The sequence below is a fragment of the Sapajus apella genome, unplaced genomic scaffold, assembly GCF_009761245.1.
Source record: "Sapajus apella isolate SASKATOON/1434 unplaced genomic scaffold, GSC_monkey_1.0 scaffold89, whole genome shotgun sequence".
NCBI classification, from domain to species: Eukaryota; Metazoa; Chordata; class Mammalia; order Primates; family Cebidae; genus Sapajus; species Sapajus apella.
In genome coordinates, this window is record NW_022437029.1 from 2,496,001 (window position 1) to 2,515,322 (window position 19,322).

The following is a 19,322-nucleotide window of genomic DNA, read 5'->3' on the forward strand; positions in this document are numbered from 1 at the left end:
GCACATATACATCATAGAATACTATGCAGCCATAAAAAATGATGAGTTCATGTCCTTTGCAGGAACATGGATAAAGGTAGAAACCTTCATTCTCAGCAAGCTGACACAGAAAAGAAAACCAAACACTGCATGTTCTCACTCATAAATGGATATTGAACAATGAGAACACATGGACACAGGGAGGGGAACATCACACTGGGACTGTTGGTGGGTAGGGGTCTAAGGGAGGGATAGCAAGGGGTGGGGAGATTGGAGAGGGATAGCATTAGGAGAAATACCTAATGTAGGTGACAGGGGGATGGAGGCAGCAAACGATCACAGCATGTGTATACCAATGTAACAATCCTGCAAGATCTGCACATGTACCCTAGAACTTAAAGTATAATTTAAAAAAAATTGTTTTTAATTATGCTTTAAAAAATTTTTTTATATTATACTTTAAGTTCTAGGGTACATGTGCAGATCTGACAATCACCTTATAAGACAACTATATACTTCATATAGAAGCAATAATTCTCAAAAAAAATTAGCAATCTATTTATTTAAAAATATTAGCAATCTAGGCCAGGTGTGGTGGCTCAGGTGTGTAATTCCAGCACTTTGGGAGGCCCAGGCGGGCAGATTACAAGGTCAGGAGTTCGAGACCAGCCTGACCAACATGGTGAAATCCTGTCTCTATTAAAAATACAAAAATTAGCTGGGTATGGTGGCTACTCCCAGCTACTCGGGAGGCTAAGGCAGGAGAATTGCTTGAACCCAGGAGATGGAGGCTGCAGGGAGCCAGAATCACACCAGTGCACTCCAGCCTGGGTGACAGAGTGAGACTCCATCTCAAAAAAAAAAAAAAAAAAAAAATTAAATAAATATAATAAAGAAAAATTTTTTTATATATATGCAATCTAATAATATATTTTTTAAAATATATTATTAGATTGCTAATATATATATTTCTAAATCTTTGTTATATATTTTTAAATATATATTATATACATATATTTATATATATATTTATATACATATATAAATATATATATATGTATATATTAGCAATCTAATAATGTATTTTTAAAAATACATCGTGACCTTGCACCACTGCACTCCAGCCTGGGCAACAGAGCTAGAACCTGTCTCAACAAAAAACAAAACTACCATGACCTACTAGGAAAACCACCATGACCTACTAGAGTTATTATAGGAATATGTTTTTTAAGCAATATATTAACCAGTTTAACAAACTGAAAAATAAAAGTGATATGACCATCTCAATAGCTCAGAAGAAGCATTTGATAGAATTTTATATCCATTCATGACACAAACTCTAAGTAAACCTAGGCCAGGCACGATGGCTCACATCTGTAATCTCAGCACTTTGGGAGGCTGAGTTGTGTGGACTACCTGAGGTCAGGAGTTCAAGACCAGCCTGGCCAACATGGTGAAACCCCATCTCTACTAAAAATACAAAAAATTAGCTGGGCATGGTGGCGGGGGGCTGTAACCCCAGCTACTTGGAAGGCTGAGGCAGGAGAATTGTTTGAACCCAGGAGGCAAAGGTCACAGTGAGCCAAGATCGTGCCACTGCACTCCAGCCTGGGTGACAGAGCAAGACTCTATCTTGGGGAAACACACACACACACACACACACACACACACACACACACACACACACACCTCTAAGTAAACATGTAAGAAAAGGGAATGTTTCAACCTGAGAAAATGCTCCTACAAGCCTGGCCAACATGATGAAACCCCATCTCTACTAAAAATGCAAAAATTAGCCCAGCATCGTGGCATACCCTTGTAATCCCAGCTATTCAGGAGGTGGAAGTGGGGGAATCCCTTGAACCCAGGAGGTGGAGGCTGCAGTGAGCCGAGATCATGCCACTGAACTCCAGCCTGGGTGACAGAGTGAGAACCCATCTCAAAAAAAAAAAAAAAAAGAAAGAAAAAATTAAAAAGCTGCTACCAAAAAACCTGCAGCTAATACCATATTCAAAGATGAAACACTGAGTCCTATTTCCTTATGGCTATAAATGAGGCAAAAATATCCACTCTCAACACTTTTATTCAATACTGGTATTTGAAGTACTAGGCAGAAGTAAAGGGCATTCTGAGAAGAATAAAAGAGAAGTAAAACTATCTTTATACATTTAAGTCATAATTGCATATGTAGAAAATCCTTTTAAAATCTACAAAAACCTACTAGGACTGAAAAATTGAATTTAAGCAATGTTACAGAATAAAAGGTCACAAAATTCTATTCTATTTTTGTGTATAGGCTGTCAAAACCTGTAATGTAAAATTCAAGAATAAAGTATTTTCACAATGGCATTGTAAAAACCCATGAGATATTCTACAATGGTCATAAAAAAAAAACCCCTGTGAAATAATATGGCATATATTTAACAAAATATATTTAATATCTGCACACTGAAAAGTACAAAACATTGTTGAGAGAAATAAAAGACCTATACCTAAATAAATAAATGGGTGAATACACCATGTTTATGGATGGGAAAGACTCAATATTGTTAAAATCTCAACTCTTTCCAGACTGATCTGTATTTTCAAAATTATACTAATCAAACTCCAAGTACGTTTTTTTTTCTGTAGAAAATGACATGTTCATTCTAAATTTATGGGGGAATACAGAGGACCCACAGCCGCCAAACATTTGCAGAAAGAACACATTTGGAGAACTTACACTAACCCATTTCAAGATCTACCATAAAGATACATTAATCAAGTCACTGGGTTACTGGCTAAGAATATACTCAGAAGAGAGTACAGAAACATAACCATACATATATGATCATTTGATTTTTGGAAAAAATTCTTAGATAATTCATTGATGAAATAAGTCTTTTCAATAAATGGTGCTGGGTAACTTCATATCCATATGTGAAAAAATGAATCTTGACCTTATCTTATATCATACACAAGTATTTTTTCAATTGTAGCACAGGCCTAAATATAAAATCTAAAAGTATACAATTCCTAAAAGAAAGTCTATGCATCTTGGTGCATGCAAAGATTTATCACTATAAAAGAAAATGAGTAAACTGGACTTAATAAAAAATGTAAGACTTCTGCTCTTAGAATTATTTTACCATGCACATGAATGTTCATTGTAGCACAGTTTACAATAGCAAAGACCTGGAACCAACCCAAATGCCCATCGATGATAGACTGGACAGGGAAAGTGTGGCACATATACACCATGGAATATTATGCAGCCATCAAAAATGATGAGTTCGTGTCCTTTGTAGGGACATGGATGAACCTGGAAACCATCATTCTCAGCAAACTGACACAAGAACAGAAAATCAAACACCACATGTTCTCATTCATAGGTGGGTGTTGAACAATGAGAACACATGGACACAGGGAGGGGAGCATCACACACTGGGGTCTGTTGGGGGGAAACAGGGGAGGGACAGCGAGGGGTAGAGAGTTGGGGAGACATGGCTTGGAGAGAAATGCCAGATATAGGTGAAGGGGAGGAAGGCAGCAAATCACACTGCCATGTGTGTACCTATGCAGCAATCTTGCATGTTCTTCACATATACTCCAAAACCTAAAATGTAATAAAAAAAAAAAAAGACGCCTTTTTTCAAAAATAAATTTTGGTATTTAATATTTGGTATTTTGGTATTTAATATTTATAAGAATAAATTCATGTTTAATGTGAAAAAAAAATAAAGAGCTTTGACAATAAAAAAAAAAAGAAAGAAAGAAAAAAGAAAACTGAAAGGTAAGATAATGACTGGGAGAAAGTATCCAAAATCCAAAGTGTTTGAAAATTGTCTACAACTTAGTAACAAGAAGATAAACATGCCAATAAAAAGATGACAACAGATTTGAACAGATACTTCACAAAAGAAGACAGATTAATGACCGATAAGCAAATGAAAAGGTGTTCAACATTGTTGGTCATGAGGGAAAGGTAAACTAACATACTAATGTGAGATAACCTTACTCATTTAATAACAACACAAAGTGTGGGAAAAGAAGATTTAGAGCAACTACAACTATCACCCAGTATAAGAGGGAGTGTAAAGTGATACAACCATTTTGTTTTTTTGTTTATCTCCATCGCCTTTAGCATTTTTTGTTTGTGTTACAGACAATACAATTATCCTCTTTTGGTTATTTTTAAATGTACAATAAATTACTGTTGACTATAGTCACCCTGTTGTACTATCAAATACTAGATATTATTTATTCCATTTGTCAGGTTTTTACAAAGTTAAACATACTTACCATATAATCCAGCAATTCCACTCCTAGTTATTCACCCAAGAAAAATGAAAACTTACATGCACACAAAGACTTGAACACAATGTTCACAAAAATTATAATCCTAATGGCCAAAAACTAGAAACAACCTGTTATAGACTAAACTGTGTCCCCTCCAAATACGCATGTTGAACCCTAACCTCCCAGTGTGGCTGTATTTGGAGGCAGGACCTTTAAAGAGATAATAAGGGTTAAATGGAGTTATAAGGGTAGGGTCCTAATCCAAAATGACTGGTGTCCTTATAAGAATAGGGAGAAGCACCAGGAATGTGCATGCACAGAAGAAAAACCATGTGAGGATGGAGCAAGAAGGCAGATGTTTGCAGACCAAGAACACAGGCCCCAGAAGAAACCATACCTTCTGGCACTGCGATCTTAGACTTCCAGTCTCCAGAACTGTGAGAAAATCATTCAGAGGAAAGTAAACAAATCCACAGTTACAGAGGAAGATCTTAACATGTCTTTCAACAATAAGAGATCAAGAATACAAATTTAGTAGGGATTTATAAGACTTGACTGACTATTAAAAAGCATAACCTAATATGTAAATATATATACTATATAACACATATATATGCTTCCACCAAGAAGTGAGCAGATGCTTTTCAAGCTCATGTAGGATATTATCAAATATTGATTACATACTCTGCTACTAAGCAATTCTTAGCAGATAGCAAAGAATTAATGTCACAAGCCATTTTATCTGATCACAATGTTAGAAATATTAGACAATAAGAGACACAACAAAGTACAAATAGACTAATAACCTCAAGTCCCCTGTACATTGGAAAGTTTCTTAAAACTTCAAGCCAAGTGTGGTGGCTTATGCCTCTAATCCCAGCACTTTGAGAGGTTGAGGTGGGAGGATTACTTGAGGCCAGGAGTTCAAGACCAGCCTGGGCAATATAGTAAGACTCCACTGCTACAAAAAAAAAAATTAAAAGTTAGCTGGGTGTGGTGGCTTACACTTGTAGTGTTAGCCACTTGGAGGTTGAGACAGGTGGATCACTTGTGCCCAGGAACTGGAGGCTGTGGTGAGCTATAATTGTACCACCGTACTCTAGCCTGGGAACAGAGTGAGACTGTGTCTCAAACAAACAAAAAACTTTAGTAATTAAAAATAAATCATAATGAAACTAGATGATATTAAAAGCTGAATGGAAATGAAAGCATTACCTCAAAACTTGTGGCTGCATCCAAAAAAATAGAAATTTCCAGTCTTAAATGCATAAAAAAGAAAAAAGACATAAAATCATGAAATGTGATACATTTATTCAAAAATTTATTTGAGATAGTTTAATAAGGACTAAGTACAGTCAAAACAATTTGAGGGAACATTAATTCTCCTAGATATCAAGACTCAACATAAAATTATAGTAGCTATAAGAGTGTATTACTGGCAAGGGTATAGACCAATGGAATAGAATGTATGGGAACTTATTTCTATGACAAAGTAGGCTTAACTTATACTTCAGAGAAGAAAGGATGATGGATATCTATTCACAAAAATAAAAATCATATGTCTACTTCAAATTACACAAAATCAATCTAAAGTAGGTTAAAGTCCTAAATGTAAAGGGCAAGATTTCACATACTTTCAAACATTTAGAAGAACTTTTAAATGAAAATATAGGAAAATATCTCTCTGCTCTTGGGATTGTAAAGGATTTCCTAGAGAAGACATAGAAGTACAAACTATATAGGAAAAGATTGATAATAATTCTGAGTACATCAGAATTTAACATGTCTGTTTATATTGCAAGGAAAGTGAAAAAACAAGCCACAGCCAAGAACAAGATAATTGTAATATCTTTAAAAGGATTATTATCAAGAATATATAGAGAATACCTTTAAAAATCAATATGAAAAAGATAAGCTACCCAATTGAAAAATGGGCAAAGTTTACAAAACTTTCATTCAAGAGAAATTCAAGAAAACACTGATAAAGGAAGAATCCTACATGGCTAAGAAACATTAAAAGATCCTCAATTTCACTTGTAATCAAGGAAGCACAAGAAAAAAGCATGGAAATAATTGTCTGACAACAGCAAATATTGATTCCTGTGTGAGAAAATAACTCATGACTTCTAATGGGAGAATGACACTTTAGAGAGCAATTTGACAATACTTAGAAGAGTTGAAATTGCCCATATCTTGGATCTATTCCAGACATATAGCTTTTTAAAATTAATGTCCAGGCATAAACCTAGGGAAACACATAGTCAAGGAGAAATGTTAAAGGTTTGTTGCAGTGTTTTATCACAGAAAAAAGTGAAAAAAAATTTAAATTTCCTTCAATATGGGAATGAATTTAAACAAGGAAATATATATACAATGTATGTAAGCAACTGTTTGAGTAAAGCAGTACATTATACATATCAAAACAGATGTGTCAAAATTATAATATTGAGCAAAGAGGGAAAGTTGCAAATGAATATCTCCAAGCATGTTTGTTATCACCTAAACAAAAACCAAAACATACAAAACAACATTATACGTTATTTGTGGGTAATGGGATTGTAAAAAAACTATAAACACATGCAAAGGAGTTAGACACACTGACAGGAAAGTTATGCACACCAGCAATTAGGGAAGTAGGAGGGAAAAGGGTAAGAGAAGTTGTATCTGTAATATTTTATTTCTTTAAACAAGGAGACATTTGAAGCCAATATGGCAAAATGTTAGTATCCTTACATGTGGGAGGTGGGGATATGTTTATATGTTTATCTGTTTTGTTACCTTTTTTTTTTTTTTTAACCACTTTTTTTGGTACCTTTGAAATAGTTTCTAATTTTAACAAATGCTAAGGATTGTTCTGGATGTAGAGTAGATAAGAAATTATAGAAGAATCAAAGTATAAGGAGAATGGTTAGTATGCTACAATTCAGTGTATTTAAATAAGTGTTTGTTCATACATTTAATTTAATTGATGGAAGGCCAAACAAAACTCTTTTAAATATGATGCAGAATGTATTATAAGCATATTTTCCCAAACTTACTTGCTCAACCTCTCTGTTGAGGGAATCTACTTTTTCTTTTAATCTGTTACCCTCTGCCTCAGCAGTGATAAGTTCCAATTTTAGGGTATTGTTATCTGCCTCTGATTGACGGGCTTTACTTTCCCAGTTTTCAGCATCTTCATTGGCTTTTCGAAGTTGTTCCATCATTTGCCGGTTTTCAGATTCCTGAAAAGCAAACTTTAGCTATTATTTTAAAACGTTTAAAATGTTCTACATATGATAAAAATTAAACATTATTTTCCAGGTCATTGGGATTTTACTTGCCATGAGAAGCATTTATAATAGAACCCTGAGGAAATGTATCTATAATCTTAGTTTAGAAAACAGGTCATCCTGTAAGTAACAAAGACAGAGCAATCAAGATCTGCCCTGGCTCCTGAGTAACACTCAGTGAACACTAGTAAACAGTAAATTTAAGTAAATTTCTCTTTTCTTCAAGGCCCGAATGAATTTGTTTTTATATTTCATTTTGTTCAAAGTCCTCCACAGCCTGCTTTTCCCATATGTCTGCTTATTGACTACTTGCTGGGCTGGCTTCTGAACCTCTGACCTTTTGTAATGGTGTATTCCCTTCTGCCTGACCAATTTACTGCGTTGTGCTGGCTATAGAGCTTCTGAGTACTTGCATATTTTAAGTGTCAACTTCTGATAATTTCTTGTCTGGTTTCTGCCTTTTATTCATAGCCGCAGCCTTAATTATCTTGATCATGAACTGTTCTATGATTATCTTTTACCTGCTAGTCTAGTAACTTTCCCTGCCAGTCTAGTAACTTTCCTGAAATTGCTCAGAAGTAAACTATCAAACCTATGCCAATAAACACTAGTCACAAATATGCATTCATGTATAAACTCAGTTTATACTAAATAAGTTTATATTAAATGTATCAGTTTATACTAAAGTGCCAGTTTATACTAAATATACTAAAGTATCAGTTTATAAAGTATCTAAAGTATCAGTTTACCCTAAATATACTAAATAAGTAAGAACCAGATATTTTAAACTTTCAAAATTCTATCATGAGCAGATTAACTGAAGTAGGGTCTAATTTCTAGTAAGGAAATAAGGAGGGGAAAAAATTCAGCTCCACAAACAATATAATATACTGAGTAATCATTATTAGACTATTTTTAAAAAAACATTTTATTATGGTTTGGTAAATTAATTCTAAAAAATTAGCTGGAATTTTGGTAATTAATTTTTTAAAAGGTACTAGATCTCTTTCTCTCCTGTTAATAAATAGTGCACTTCCCTAGCAGAAATCCTGAGCTAAATAACATGACCAAATTGTAATGAATAATGTCTCACCAATACTCCTTCAAATCAGACAAACCGTCTCTCGATTATGATTACTGGTGGAAATTCAGCTAATATTGCCACCTTGTGGCCTCTAATGTGAAAGATCTTTGTCAAGTCTGAGTTAGTCAACGATATACCAAACTATCGTTCAAGATTCAGATACTCCAAATGTGTCAGTAGGAACCTGATATGTGTTTTCCATGATTGTACTAAAAATAATAGTTGTGTACAGAGAATGTACTTGGAAGGTACTTGTACAATATACTTAAACTGAATTTTACTCTCATCAATCTTTACCCTCTTTAACTTTTTGTGGTACTTACTGTCCATGTCATTCAATTAAAACTGTCTTATGGCTTTGTGGTGTTAGGTGTGGATGTAAAGCCTCCCCTTTTTATGTTAAATTTAGTTTCGTGACCAGGGAGTACACTGTTCAAAGTGAAAAAGGATTCCTTAGAATGTCTCTCCTGTACTCCAACCACCCAGTGCTCCCTCCTTCTTGGCAAACAGAAACCTATTTTACCACTTTTCATATCCTCCCATAGAGGCCAGAGCAGTGTTGAGCCTGAGAGGCAACACCATAAAGAAAGTGAAACTGTTCTTTGGTATTCTCTATTTCCTGCTTTCGGGATCTCTTCACTTCTGTAAGGTGCCTCCCCTTCTGTAGGGTGCCTCCACAGCTCCCTCTGGCCACCCACAGGCTCACTGCAACACTCCATAGGCCTCAGCTGGAATCCTTTGCATTTCTTTTCTAAATTATGGTTACAACCTCTTCTAGCTGCTATCTCCACTTCTGATTCTGTTACCCTTCTGGCTTATTCTTGACATCTCCAAAATAAACTTCCTAAAAGGCAATCCTTAAATAACTTCCATGCTTTAGTTCTAACAAAAGCTTCTGAAAATAGGGTTCAAAGAAAGCCCTTCTCACCTCTGTCATCTACTTGTACACTCTACTCTACCTACGGGACCTATTTTTTCCCCTACACCTCTGCTCATGTTGTTCCCACTGCCTGGGAGCCATTCTGTTTCCTCTCTGTTTTTCATCTTTGGCACTCCAGCACCTAGCACACTGCATGAATACGTGAATGAATGAAGTACTCCACACTTCTTGATGGTCTATCCCTATTAAAATGGATCCGTGGTGCATTCTCTCAGGGCCTGCATTCATCCAGTGTTATGCAATCTCATAAACAAACTCATACTAGGATGCTAAAATCCCCAGCACTTTGGAAGGCCAGGGTGAGAGGATCACTTGAGCCTAAGAAGCATGATGGGTGATGTCTGAAAATATAATTCTAGAATCTAAAAGTTTTAATCCCTAAAGGCGGAATTTCAGGTAATGTGACTAACAGACTAGGGAAATAAAGGAAAGTGTGTAACACTGGCTAAAAGCTTACTATGTTAAATGTTGCTCTGGGCTGGGTACGGTGGCTCACGCCTGTAATCCCAGCACTTTTGGAGGCCAAGGCAGGCAGATCACTTGAGGTCAGGTGTTTGAGATCAGCCTGGGCAACATGGTGAAACCCCAGTCTCTACTAACAATACAAAAATTAGCCAGGCATGGTGGCATGCACCTGTAATCCCAGCTGCTCAGGAGACAGGAGAACCACTTGAACCTTGAACCTGGGAGGCAAAGGTTGCAGTGAGATGAGATTGTACCACTGCACTCCAACCTGGCAACACAGTAAGCCTGTCTCAAAAAAAAAATGTTGCTCTAGATATTCATTTATTTATTTCTGCCCTATTCCAGAATAGATTCAGATGGCTCACTGTGCTAGGTGTTTTAAATTATCTCACTTACTTGGGTGTTGTTCCCAATTACAGATGGGAAGAATCAGAGAGGTTGAGTAGCCTGCATAAATAAAAAGCCTTCTGTTCATTTATGGTATTACATTGCTGGAACCTTAAAATCAAGAAGTGTAGGAAACCACATGCTTTTCCTACACAGGCTGCTTGCTGCCTAAAAGCAAGGTTTGCAATTTAGGAATCCTTAGAATCTCTTCTGTGTCAAAATCCTTAAGAGTGCTATGCATACGATAAATAAATGTTCAAGATATATTTGTGGACTGATATAAGATGATAAATAAAAGAGCATAGGTGGATTGATTATTATAATAGGTATGGTGTTACCTACATACCACTCAAACCATTAATGCATCCTCCTTCAATGTCAGAAATATTTTACCTAATAGACGTTATCTAAAATCCTCAGTCAAGCTGCTTGTTTATTCCTGAGTTGACACACGTGCGCCACATTTATTTGGAGTCATCTGATCTCACATACAACTGCCTGGTCAAATGACTGCTAACAGAGAAGTGTGAGGAGAACCATCTGTCTTGTGGTCCTAAAAAATAGATGGCCCCATAACAGGGTAATCAATTCGGATCTGATACATAATAAGGTGGAACCTCTTTTGTCAGAGGTTTGTAATGGAAAACCCCACCACTTTCAATTAATTATAAGTGAGGTCAAGTTGATTCTGGCCCTTTGTCTATCATTCAGTCAGGAAGATTCTACTTGTCTAGAGTGGCAACAAAAAGGGTATATTCTTAAGGCATCTTTTGGAACATTCTAAATATGTAGTTAATCCACAATTGTCACAACTAAACTATACTATGTATTAAAGAAGAATCTGATTCACCTGTCCCTCTGAGTATACTCAATTCTAAACTCTAGTAAAAACTGTATCATGAGCAAAAAGAAAAAAAATACATACTTCAGACTTTAATATATTCTTCAGCTTGTTAACCTCCAAATTAGTATCTTGAACCTTCTGTTTTATGTCATTAAGTTCATTATGAGTGTCATTCAATTTTTTGGACAGTGCCTATGAAAAAAAGATAGGTATATTTAACTATGAAAAAAATTCTATATCTCAAAAATACCATAAATTTTTAAATACTTGGAACAAATAAAATTAACATACCTAATATGTAAACTCATATAAAAACAGAAAACACATGAGCCCAACAGCAAGTGGGCAAATGACCCAAACAGGCAATTCAAAAAAGGAGGCATAAGTAGGTAAGACCTGAAAAAAACTAAACTAGCAATCAAAGATATGCTACTTAAAACAATGAATTACTATTCTGTGTATCAAATTCATAAAGATTTAAAGCTATTCAGCTATGGCAAAGAATGGGCGTTTCCATGTACTGTTGGAGTAAATGTAGATTTGCAGAGAGCAAATCTGTGATCATGTATCTGGTGTATCAAGAGACAATTTTTAAATGCTCATAAAAACAAGAAAGACAAAAATGTTAACTATTGTTGAGGGTGGGAGATGGCACATAGGGATTCAATATATTTGAAAATGTCCATTTACTTTTTTTTTTTTTTAATTTAAATTAGAAACCTCAGCTGGGTGTGGTGGCTCATTCCTGGCCACCTGGCACTTTGGGATGATCACTTGAGCCTAAGAATTTGAGACCAGCCTGAGCAACATAGTGGGAACCCATCTTTACAAAAAAAATAATAATAATAATTAAAAAGAAACCTCATATGCTATGATTCAGTCTGAAATGAAATCTAATAAAATTTAATGAGATACTGTCATTAAGGCATTTTTGCTACACTGACAATATTTATTCCCATTAAGTGAATCATGCACTAAATAATAGTATATCTACATAGTGGCATAACCGCATAATGAAATATTACATTATTTATGAGAAACATTTGGAATGATTTTTAATAATACAGGAAAATGTTCACCTAAGTGAAAAAATCATGCTAAAACACAAAAATACCTCATTATCCCAATTTTGTTAAAAATTGTGGTATCAAGGATAAAATTTTTTAAAGTTTCCACTTTCTAGTCTTCTGCAATACTAGTTCTTAACCTATGGTCCACAGAGAGAGACCTCTCTTCTACCTTGGGTCTATGACCATAACGAAGGAAAAAAACTACTCTTGAACATATGTAAACTGTTATGACAACAGTTTTCTTCTGTTTGTAAAAAAAAAATGATTACAAAGTTTGAACAAGGCAGGAAAGTGCTTACAATATTACAGTAAGCTAATAATAGCTATAAAATATTTATAGAGTGATATATTGGACAGTATGTAAGTGTTTTCCATGTATGGTCTCATTTACTATCCATTTTTACAGATGTTACACTGAGATTCAGAGGTTGGTTTACATGATCACACAGCAGACAGCGAGATTCAGCCTAGGTGAATCTTATTCAACTCTACTGCCACTTCACATAGAAAAAAGCATCATATAAAGTGATATGTGATTTTATCCTACTACATTAGAAAGTGTGTATAAAAATAGTGTTAAAAATTTTAAGTGCACTGAATAGCAATAAAAAAACCATGTCAAATGTAACAGTGACAAACTGGGTGTTAAAAACTTGGGGGCTTTTTAAAACTTTCTTAACTTTTTGTTTACAAAAAAAGACTTTCTAAAATAAGCTTCTATTTCTAAAACAGAAACTAAATTTCTAGGTCTTCATAAGTAAGATATATCCACCTTTAGCCCATATGCTCTAGCTGTAAAGAGTACACAAATGCAGACCTTATAAATTCTCATCTTTTGTTTTTTATTGCTATTCATTAATTTTTTAAATAAGCTTTATTTCAGAATAGTTTTAGATTTACAGAAAAGTTGTAAACGAAGTACACAGAGCACTTCTATTATTAACATTTTACATTAGTATGGCATATATATCACAATTAATAAACCAATAGTGATACATTATTATCTAAAGTCCACACTTTATTCAAATTTCCTTCATTTTTACATAATGTCCTTTTTCTATTCCAGGATTCCATTATTAATTAACTTTTAAACAAAGTACTTTAACATCCCAGATAATTTTTTATGATTAACAAACATTACATCTTTATAGCTGTTTAAGTAAATTAATAATCTTTAACAGTTAAAGAATATAGACTTTCATGATGCAAACTAAACACACTGTAAGTGATATCAAAGTGGGGAAAACCATTTGGACTAAAAAATTTTGAGAAGGGAAGGAATTTTCCAAATAGAATTTTTAAATGTTCAAGTTAAAATAAATATTATTGGAAATGAGAACTGTGGGTTAGATTTAAATATATTGCCTTAGGGAGAAAGAGTAATTATAAGAGGAATTTTCCTAAAAACAATCACAGTGCTAATGAGGACCAAAACACAAGGCACAGTCCATACAGTCATACTTAAAACAGAATAATATGTAGTCCATTGAAAAAAAACTATTCTTTTAAGGTTTATCAAGCTTTTTATTCTCGTTTGTTGATTTATTCAAATATTTATCCTTTAGTAAAGAAGCACTAAGGTTTAATACAAATATAGCCCTTTTCTCTCTTTTCTTTAATATTTAATCCTTTATGCCTAAGAATTCCATTTGAAAATTATGTGGCCTATTTTGTTATATTAAAAAAAAAAAAAAAAAGAAAAAAAAAAAAAAGGCTAGTTCCAGTGTCTGAGCTATTCTATAAAATGAAATGAGGGCTATTCCTCAGAAGAAATTCATATTTTTTTCCTTGGAGAAAATGATTCTAGGAACAAGTGTACCTGGTTTTCTTGTTTAGCTTTAGCAAACTGTTCTTGGAGATTGTCATTGTCATGAGCCAAGATATCTCTTTCCCTGGCGATCTGGGCCAGTTCATCATTTGTCTCATCCAATTGCCGACGCATTCTGGAAATGTCTTGTTCACACATAATTAGGGCCTCAGTAGACTGTCTATTTCACAAATCAAAGAGTACATAAGGAAAGACATTTTACTGAAACAGAGCAACCAATTCTCACAAGACATAAGATGGACAGTTAGTATGAAAACATTTGGAGAGATTTTAAACACATTTGAATTTATAGGAATAAATACTGGAAAGACAGTGCATTAGAGTTACTCTATGTTGCCATTATTTCACTATGAAAAGGATACAAATATACATAATAGTCAATGATCTGCCAAGTATTTCAAAACTTCTGACATCAAGTATTAGGAAAGCTTTCATCCTACCTCTTTTTGTTAGGGTTTAGTCTCCTTTACAGATTCCTCTTCCTCTGTACGGTTAAAAATTAATGGTTTCCAGGGCTCAAGCCCTAGGCTCCCAATTCTTCTCCCTCTAGCCCTTCTCTTAGATAAACAATATTCATAGCCACAGTTCCCAACCCCGTCTATACCCAATGACTCCAAAATAATTATCTGCAGCCTTAGCTCCTATTACACCCCAGACATATTTCACTGCTTACTAGACATGTCTACAATAAGGTCCCAAAGGTTCTTCAAATTCAGAGGTAAAATCACCTTTTCTCCTTATACTTTCTACATGTTCAGTATTTGTCCCTGGCCAGAAACTTGGCATTTTCCTTGTGTCTTTCCTTCACATAAAAGCACCTCACTCCTTCTATCCCACAACTCTTAAACCCCAAATTTATCATCAACTCTTCTGCTTGGTTATCCTTCTGACACAAAAATCTCCTCAGAATTCTTTAATGATTTCTTAATGCCCAAAGGATATAACCAATACTCATTTGTCTATAACACAAGCCTCTGCCTGCCTATTTAGCCTCCTCCCTTCACTTCCCTCCTCACTGTCTAGGTTTCAACAACACTCACCTACTTGTAGATCAAGATGCTTGTGAACATGATCTGTGGTTCTTTGCTATTCTTTCTACTTTGAATGCCCTTCCCTTCCCCTTATTTTACTTGGCAAACACCATCCCCTCTTTTAGTTCCCTAGACAGACTTAGGCCCCCACTTTGACGAGAGAGTTAGCACCTTACATGTATCACTAAGCCCCTTGTTTCTTATTATCTTTGGACCCAACATGGTACTTGGCCCCCATGTAAGTGCTCAAATATTTGTTGAATGACTGATTTACCTTGATGCCTGTTCCATCTCAGCAATGATATTCTTCATGCCTGAAATGGTCTTTTCCTTGAAAAGTAATATAAGTATTGAATAAAAAATTATCTTAAGCTGTTATTTCTGTTAAAACTGAATGAACAAAAAAATAATTTCCCCTTCCCTTTAGGTTTCCATTTTGTTTTAAATATGTATGCCCTGTTCTTTTCCACACTTTAAAGCCTAGTATATCAATGCGAATATTTGCACTGGGTAAAAATAGATTATGTTCATTAAAGTAAAGGGTATACTTAGGTGTAATTATATGAGATCAGTAATCAAATTCTTTGTTAAAAGATATTTTGTGCAGTCACCTAGCAACACAAGAACCCCATAACCACCTGTTTTTGGAGGCAAACTAATGGTTTGGCATTGGAGTACTGGTATTCTATGCTGGGATTAGAACTGGTTTGCTTGCTCACATTCTTTATGTTATAAAACCCAGAGAAGCCAATCATGTATAACTAAATTTAGTTTTTAAGAATAATTTTGATTAAGTATATTATTTATATTAGCCAGCAACAGTCTCTTCAAAAAGCTGTTCCAATCCAATTATTTTTAAAAGTATACTACTGATATTTAGGTATGAGCTAATAAGGAGGTAAGTATTAGGCCTAGAGAAAAGATAAGAAAAATAAACTATATTCTCCTTTTTCAAAGGCAAGGTGAGGGAGTAGAATTAGTGGAGTCAGTCAAGGCAGAAATGGGTTTGAATATCTTAAAGCCCTAATACCATTCTTACACCTCTTTTTAAAACTGCCATTGAGCCTGAACTAGTCCAACTATAAACAGATACTTAGAGCTAACATTATCCCTAAAAAAGTAAGAAAATTATTTCACTAAGTAATAACTGGATTTCACCTTGCCCTCTGAATTTTCAAATCTTAAGTAACCAAGTAAAAAGATTTTTTAAAATTCAAACCTATATTTTCCAACCAACTCTGTTCCTCTCTTTAGTGTTAGTTTTGCACACACTTGTGTGTGTGCATGCTATCTTCCTTTATTCATGTGCTCTTCTCTGGGGTATTTTTAGTTACAGTTTCCCATTTTGCTTTTTCATAGAATGGTACAAATTCCACAACTGGCAGTATTGGTGTGTTGTTAAAATATCCATTAAAAAAAAAAAAAAAGTTAAACCTCTTCAAGAAGGACAGACCAACAAAGGAAGAACTAAAAGACAAAATATTGCTTAAAATGGAAGGTTTACATGTTTCTGAAATATAATTTAATACATTTCTAATAAATTCTGAAAAACTAGTTGAACTAGTGCTTTTGAAAGTTCCTCACTCAATTAATCTTAAAATATGTTTCATAAGCCTAAAAAGGGCTTACTTTTATCAACAGAAGTGCATCTTAAAGAAAAAGATTCACTAGAAACATCGTAAAGTATCCAAAGCAACAAAATTTCTGGATTGAATCCAATAATATATCTTCTTAGCCTATTTTTCTCTTAATATGACCCTATACCACCATTTCTCAAATGTACCATCATTCCTTGTACAATCTCAGTATGTTCTAAGATATATTCCCTGTACGACTTCAATGTTTAGCAATTTTTCAAATAATAATTAATATTCCTCGTTTAACCTCATATGTTGTCCAACTAGGGATGTAGATTCACGTTAACTGTCAAAATTCAGTCTGGACAGGATGGTGCTAAGTATATTTAGAAAAAATAAACAAACTATAACTTTATTCAAATAATTCTGGCTTTTCTTACCCAAAAATCTATGAATTTGCTCTTGAGTTTTCTAATTTTAATTGGTAGTGAGTAGTAAAACATTTTTTAAACCGTGAATACCAGAAAAAAAATCACTTTATTAACTATAATGTAGACTTTTCCACACTAATTTATTTCTGTAATCTCCATATAAACAGTTTTCAATGAGTGACCGTTGTTAGTTTAGCTCTGAAATATCACGGTAGAAAACATTTCCTCTTTTGATTGCCTAACACTGCCTTACAAGTTACTTTCCATACAGAGGATGGATGTGCTTACTTTCATAAAATCTTATACAAAGTTCTTGATTTTGAAGTAGACTTGTAACTCAGTATTCCTTGTGAAGGAAAGAAAACACTGGTAGAGTCAGCAGAATGGAAAAAATGTGAAATATTAGATACAGCACAAGAAAAGGAGATTTTGAAAGATGTGAAGAATTTTTTTCTAAATGTTAGTGTTTTGAAAATGTTTTAAACATAATGAGAAGCAAAATTCCACCTAAAAAACCCTAAAATTTCAAAAATAATGAGTCAGCATTTTCCACAAGTATTTACTATCTCACACCCTTTGATGACCTGTTATGTTCGTGATTCCCAAATCATCTATTAACTTTAATTCAATTTTCCTCCAAACCTAAAAATCCAAGAGCCTTTGAATATTTCATCTACATATCCCAAAGACAATTCAAACTTGCCAGTAACTTTCCCCTTTTTTTTTTTTTTAGACAGAGTCTTGCTCTGTCACCACGCTGGAGTGCAGTGACCCAATGTCGGCTGGAGTGCAGTGACCCAATCGTGGCTCACTGCAACCTCCACCTCCCAGGTTCAAGCAATTCTCCTGCCTCAGACTCCCTAGTAGTTGGGGCTACAGGCGTGCACTACCACGCCCGGATAATTTTTGTATTTTTAGTAGAGACAGGGTTTCACCATGTTGGCCAGGATGGTCTTGATCTCTTGACCTCATGATCCACCCACGTTGGCCTCCCAAAGTGCTGAGATTACAGGTGTGAGCCATGGCACCCAGTCAATAACTTTCCTTTCTAAGCCTGTTCTAGTTTCTGTTTCTTCCTTCATACATAGGAACTATCCATGTGATTCTTAAGCCAGAAACACCACCTTGTCAATTTTACTTCCTTAATAGATCTATTTCTCTCATTGATACCCCTACTATCCTAATATAGGTCTCAACACTGTTCTCTTAACTAGTGTCCCTGTCACTATTCTAATTTCTCTATAATCCATCTTTTATATGAATTTACAAATGCCAGAATATTTGTTATAAAGACCTAATTGTAATATTTCATCATCATATTTCAGTGACCCTCTATATCCATAATGATAGAGCTCACATTCAACATCACATGTGCTTTCATTATTTTTTACTTATCTATCCCATTTCTTCATATATCTATATATGTTATCATCTATATATGTAGATATAGATATATGAGGAGATGGAAAATACACACACACACACAGAGAGAGAGAGAGAGAGAGAGAGAGAGAGAGAATGCAATGAGCATCACAGCAGAGAAAGGACTGTCTGCCTATCCCATCTTTTCTTTGCCCTCCTACATCTATCTCTCTACAACCTGTTCTCTGGGCATGCTAAACTATCAGGAAGTCTCATGAAATTCTCTCATGAAAGCCACTGGACTCTCACTTAAGCTGTTCAGCCTGTCTGGATCACCCTTTCTCACTGTCTTCTTCTCCTAAATATTCTCCTGACTACTGATTAGTCATTTTTCAGGGTAGTCCAGGCACCATCACTTAATGGAAGGTTTTCCAGACCTTCCTCCTCCCTTAACCCAATTCCCAGGGTGAATCAGGTGTGTTTTTGCCAAACTCCAACTTAATACATTCTATCATAATAGTATCTTTATCTCTCTCCTTATTACACCAGAGGCTTTGAGAAGGCAGATCATTCGACCACCCCCCCCTTTTTTTTTTTTTTTTTGAGACAAAGTCTTGCTCTGTCATGCAGGCTGGAGTAGGGTGGCACAATCTCGGCTCACTGCAACCTCCACCTCCCAGGCTCAAACAATACTCCTGCCTCAGCCTCCCAAGTAGCTTGGACTACTGGCGTGTGCCACCATGTTCAGTTAATTTTTGTATTTTTCGTAGAGAC

At 34.8% G+C, this 19,322-nt stretch overlaps 1 protein-coding gene across 18 annotated transcripts in view; it reads right to left on the reverse strand.

The window, feature by feature from the left end:
• TSGA10 (testis specific 10) overlaps positions 1-19,322 on the reverse strand; it is a 156,913-nt gene that overhangs the window by 69,499 nt on the left and 68,092 nt on the right. For 17 of the 18 annotated variants that reach the window (XM_032255405.1, XM_032255417.1, XM_032255412.1 and 14 more), the window contains 4 exons: positions 15,453-15,508; positions 14,139-14,307; positions 11,331-11,441; positions 7,296-7,481 (listed from right to left, as the gene is read on the reverse strand). In XM_032255405.1, the coding sequence (XP_032111296.1) occupies positions 7,296-7,481; positions 11,331-11,441; positions 14,139-14,307; positions 15,453-15,508 (522 nt within the window). The remainder of the gene's footprint in view (positions 1-7,295; positions 7,482-11,330; positions 11,442-14,138; positions 14,308-15,452; positions 15,509-19,322) is intronic. The other variant, XM_032255408.1, reaches the window with a different exon arrangement.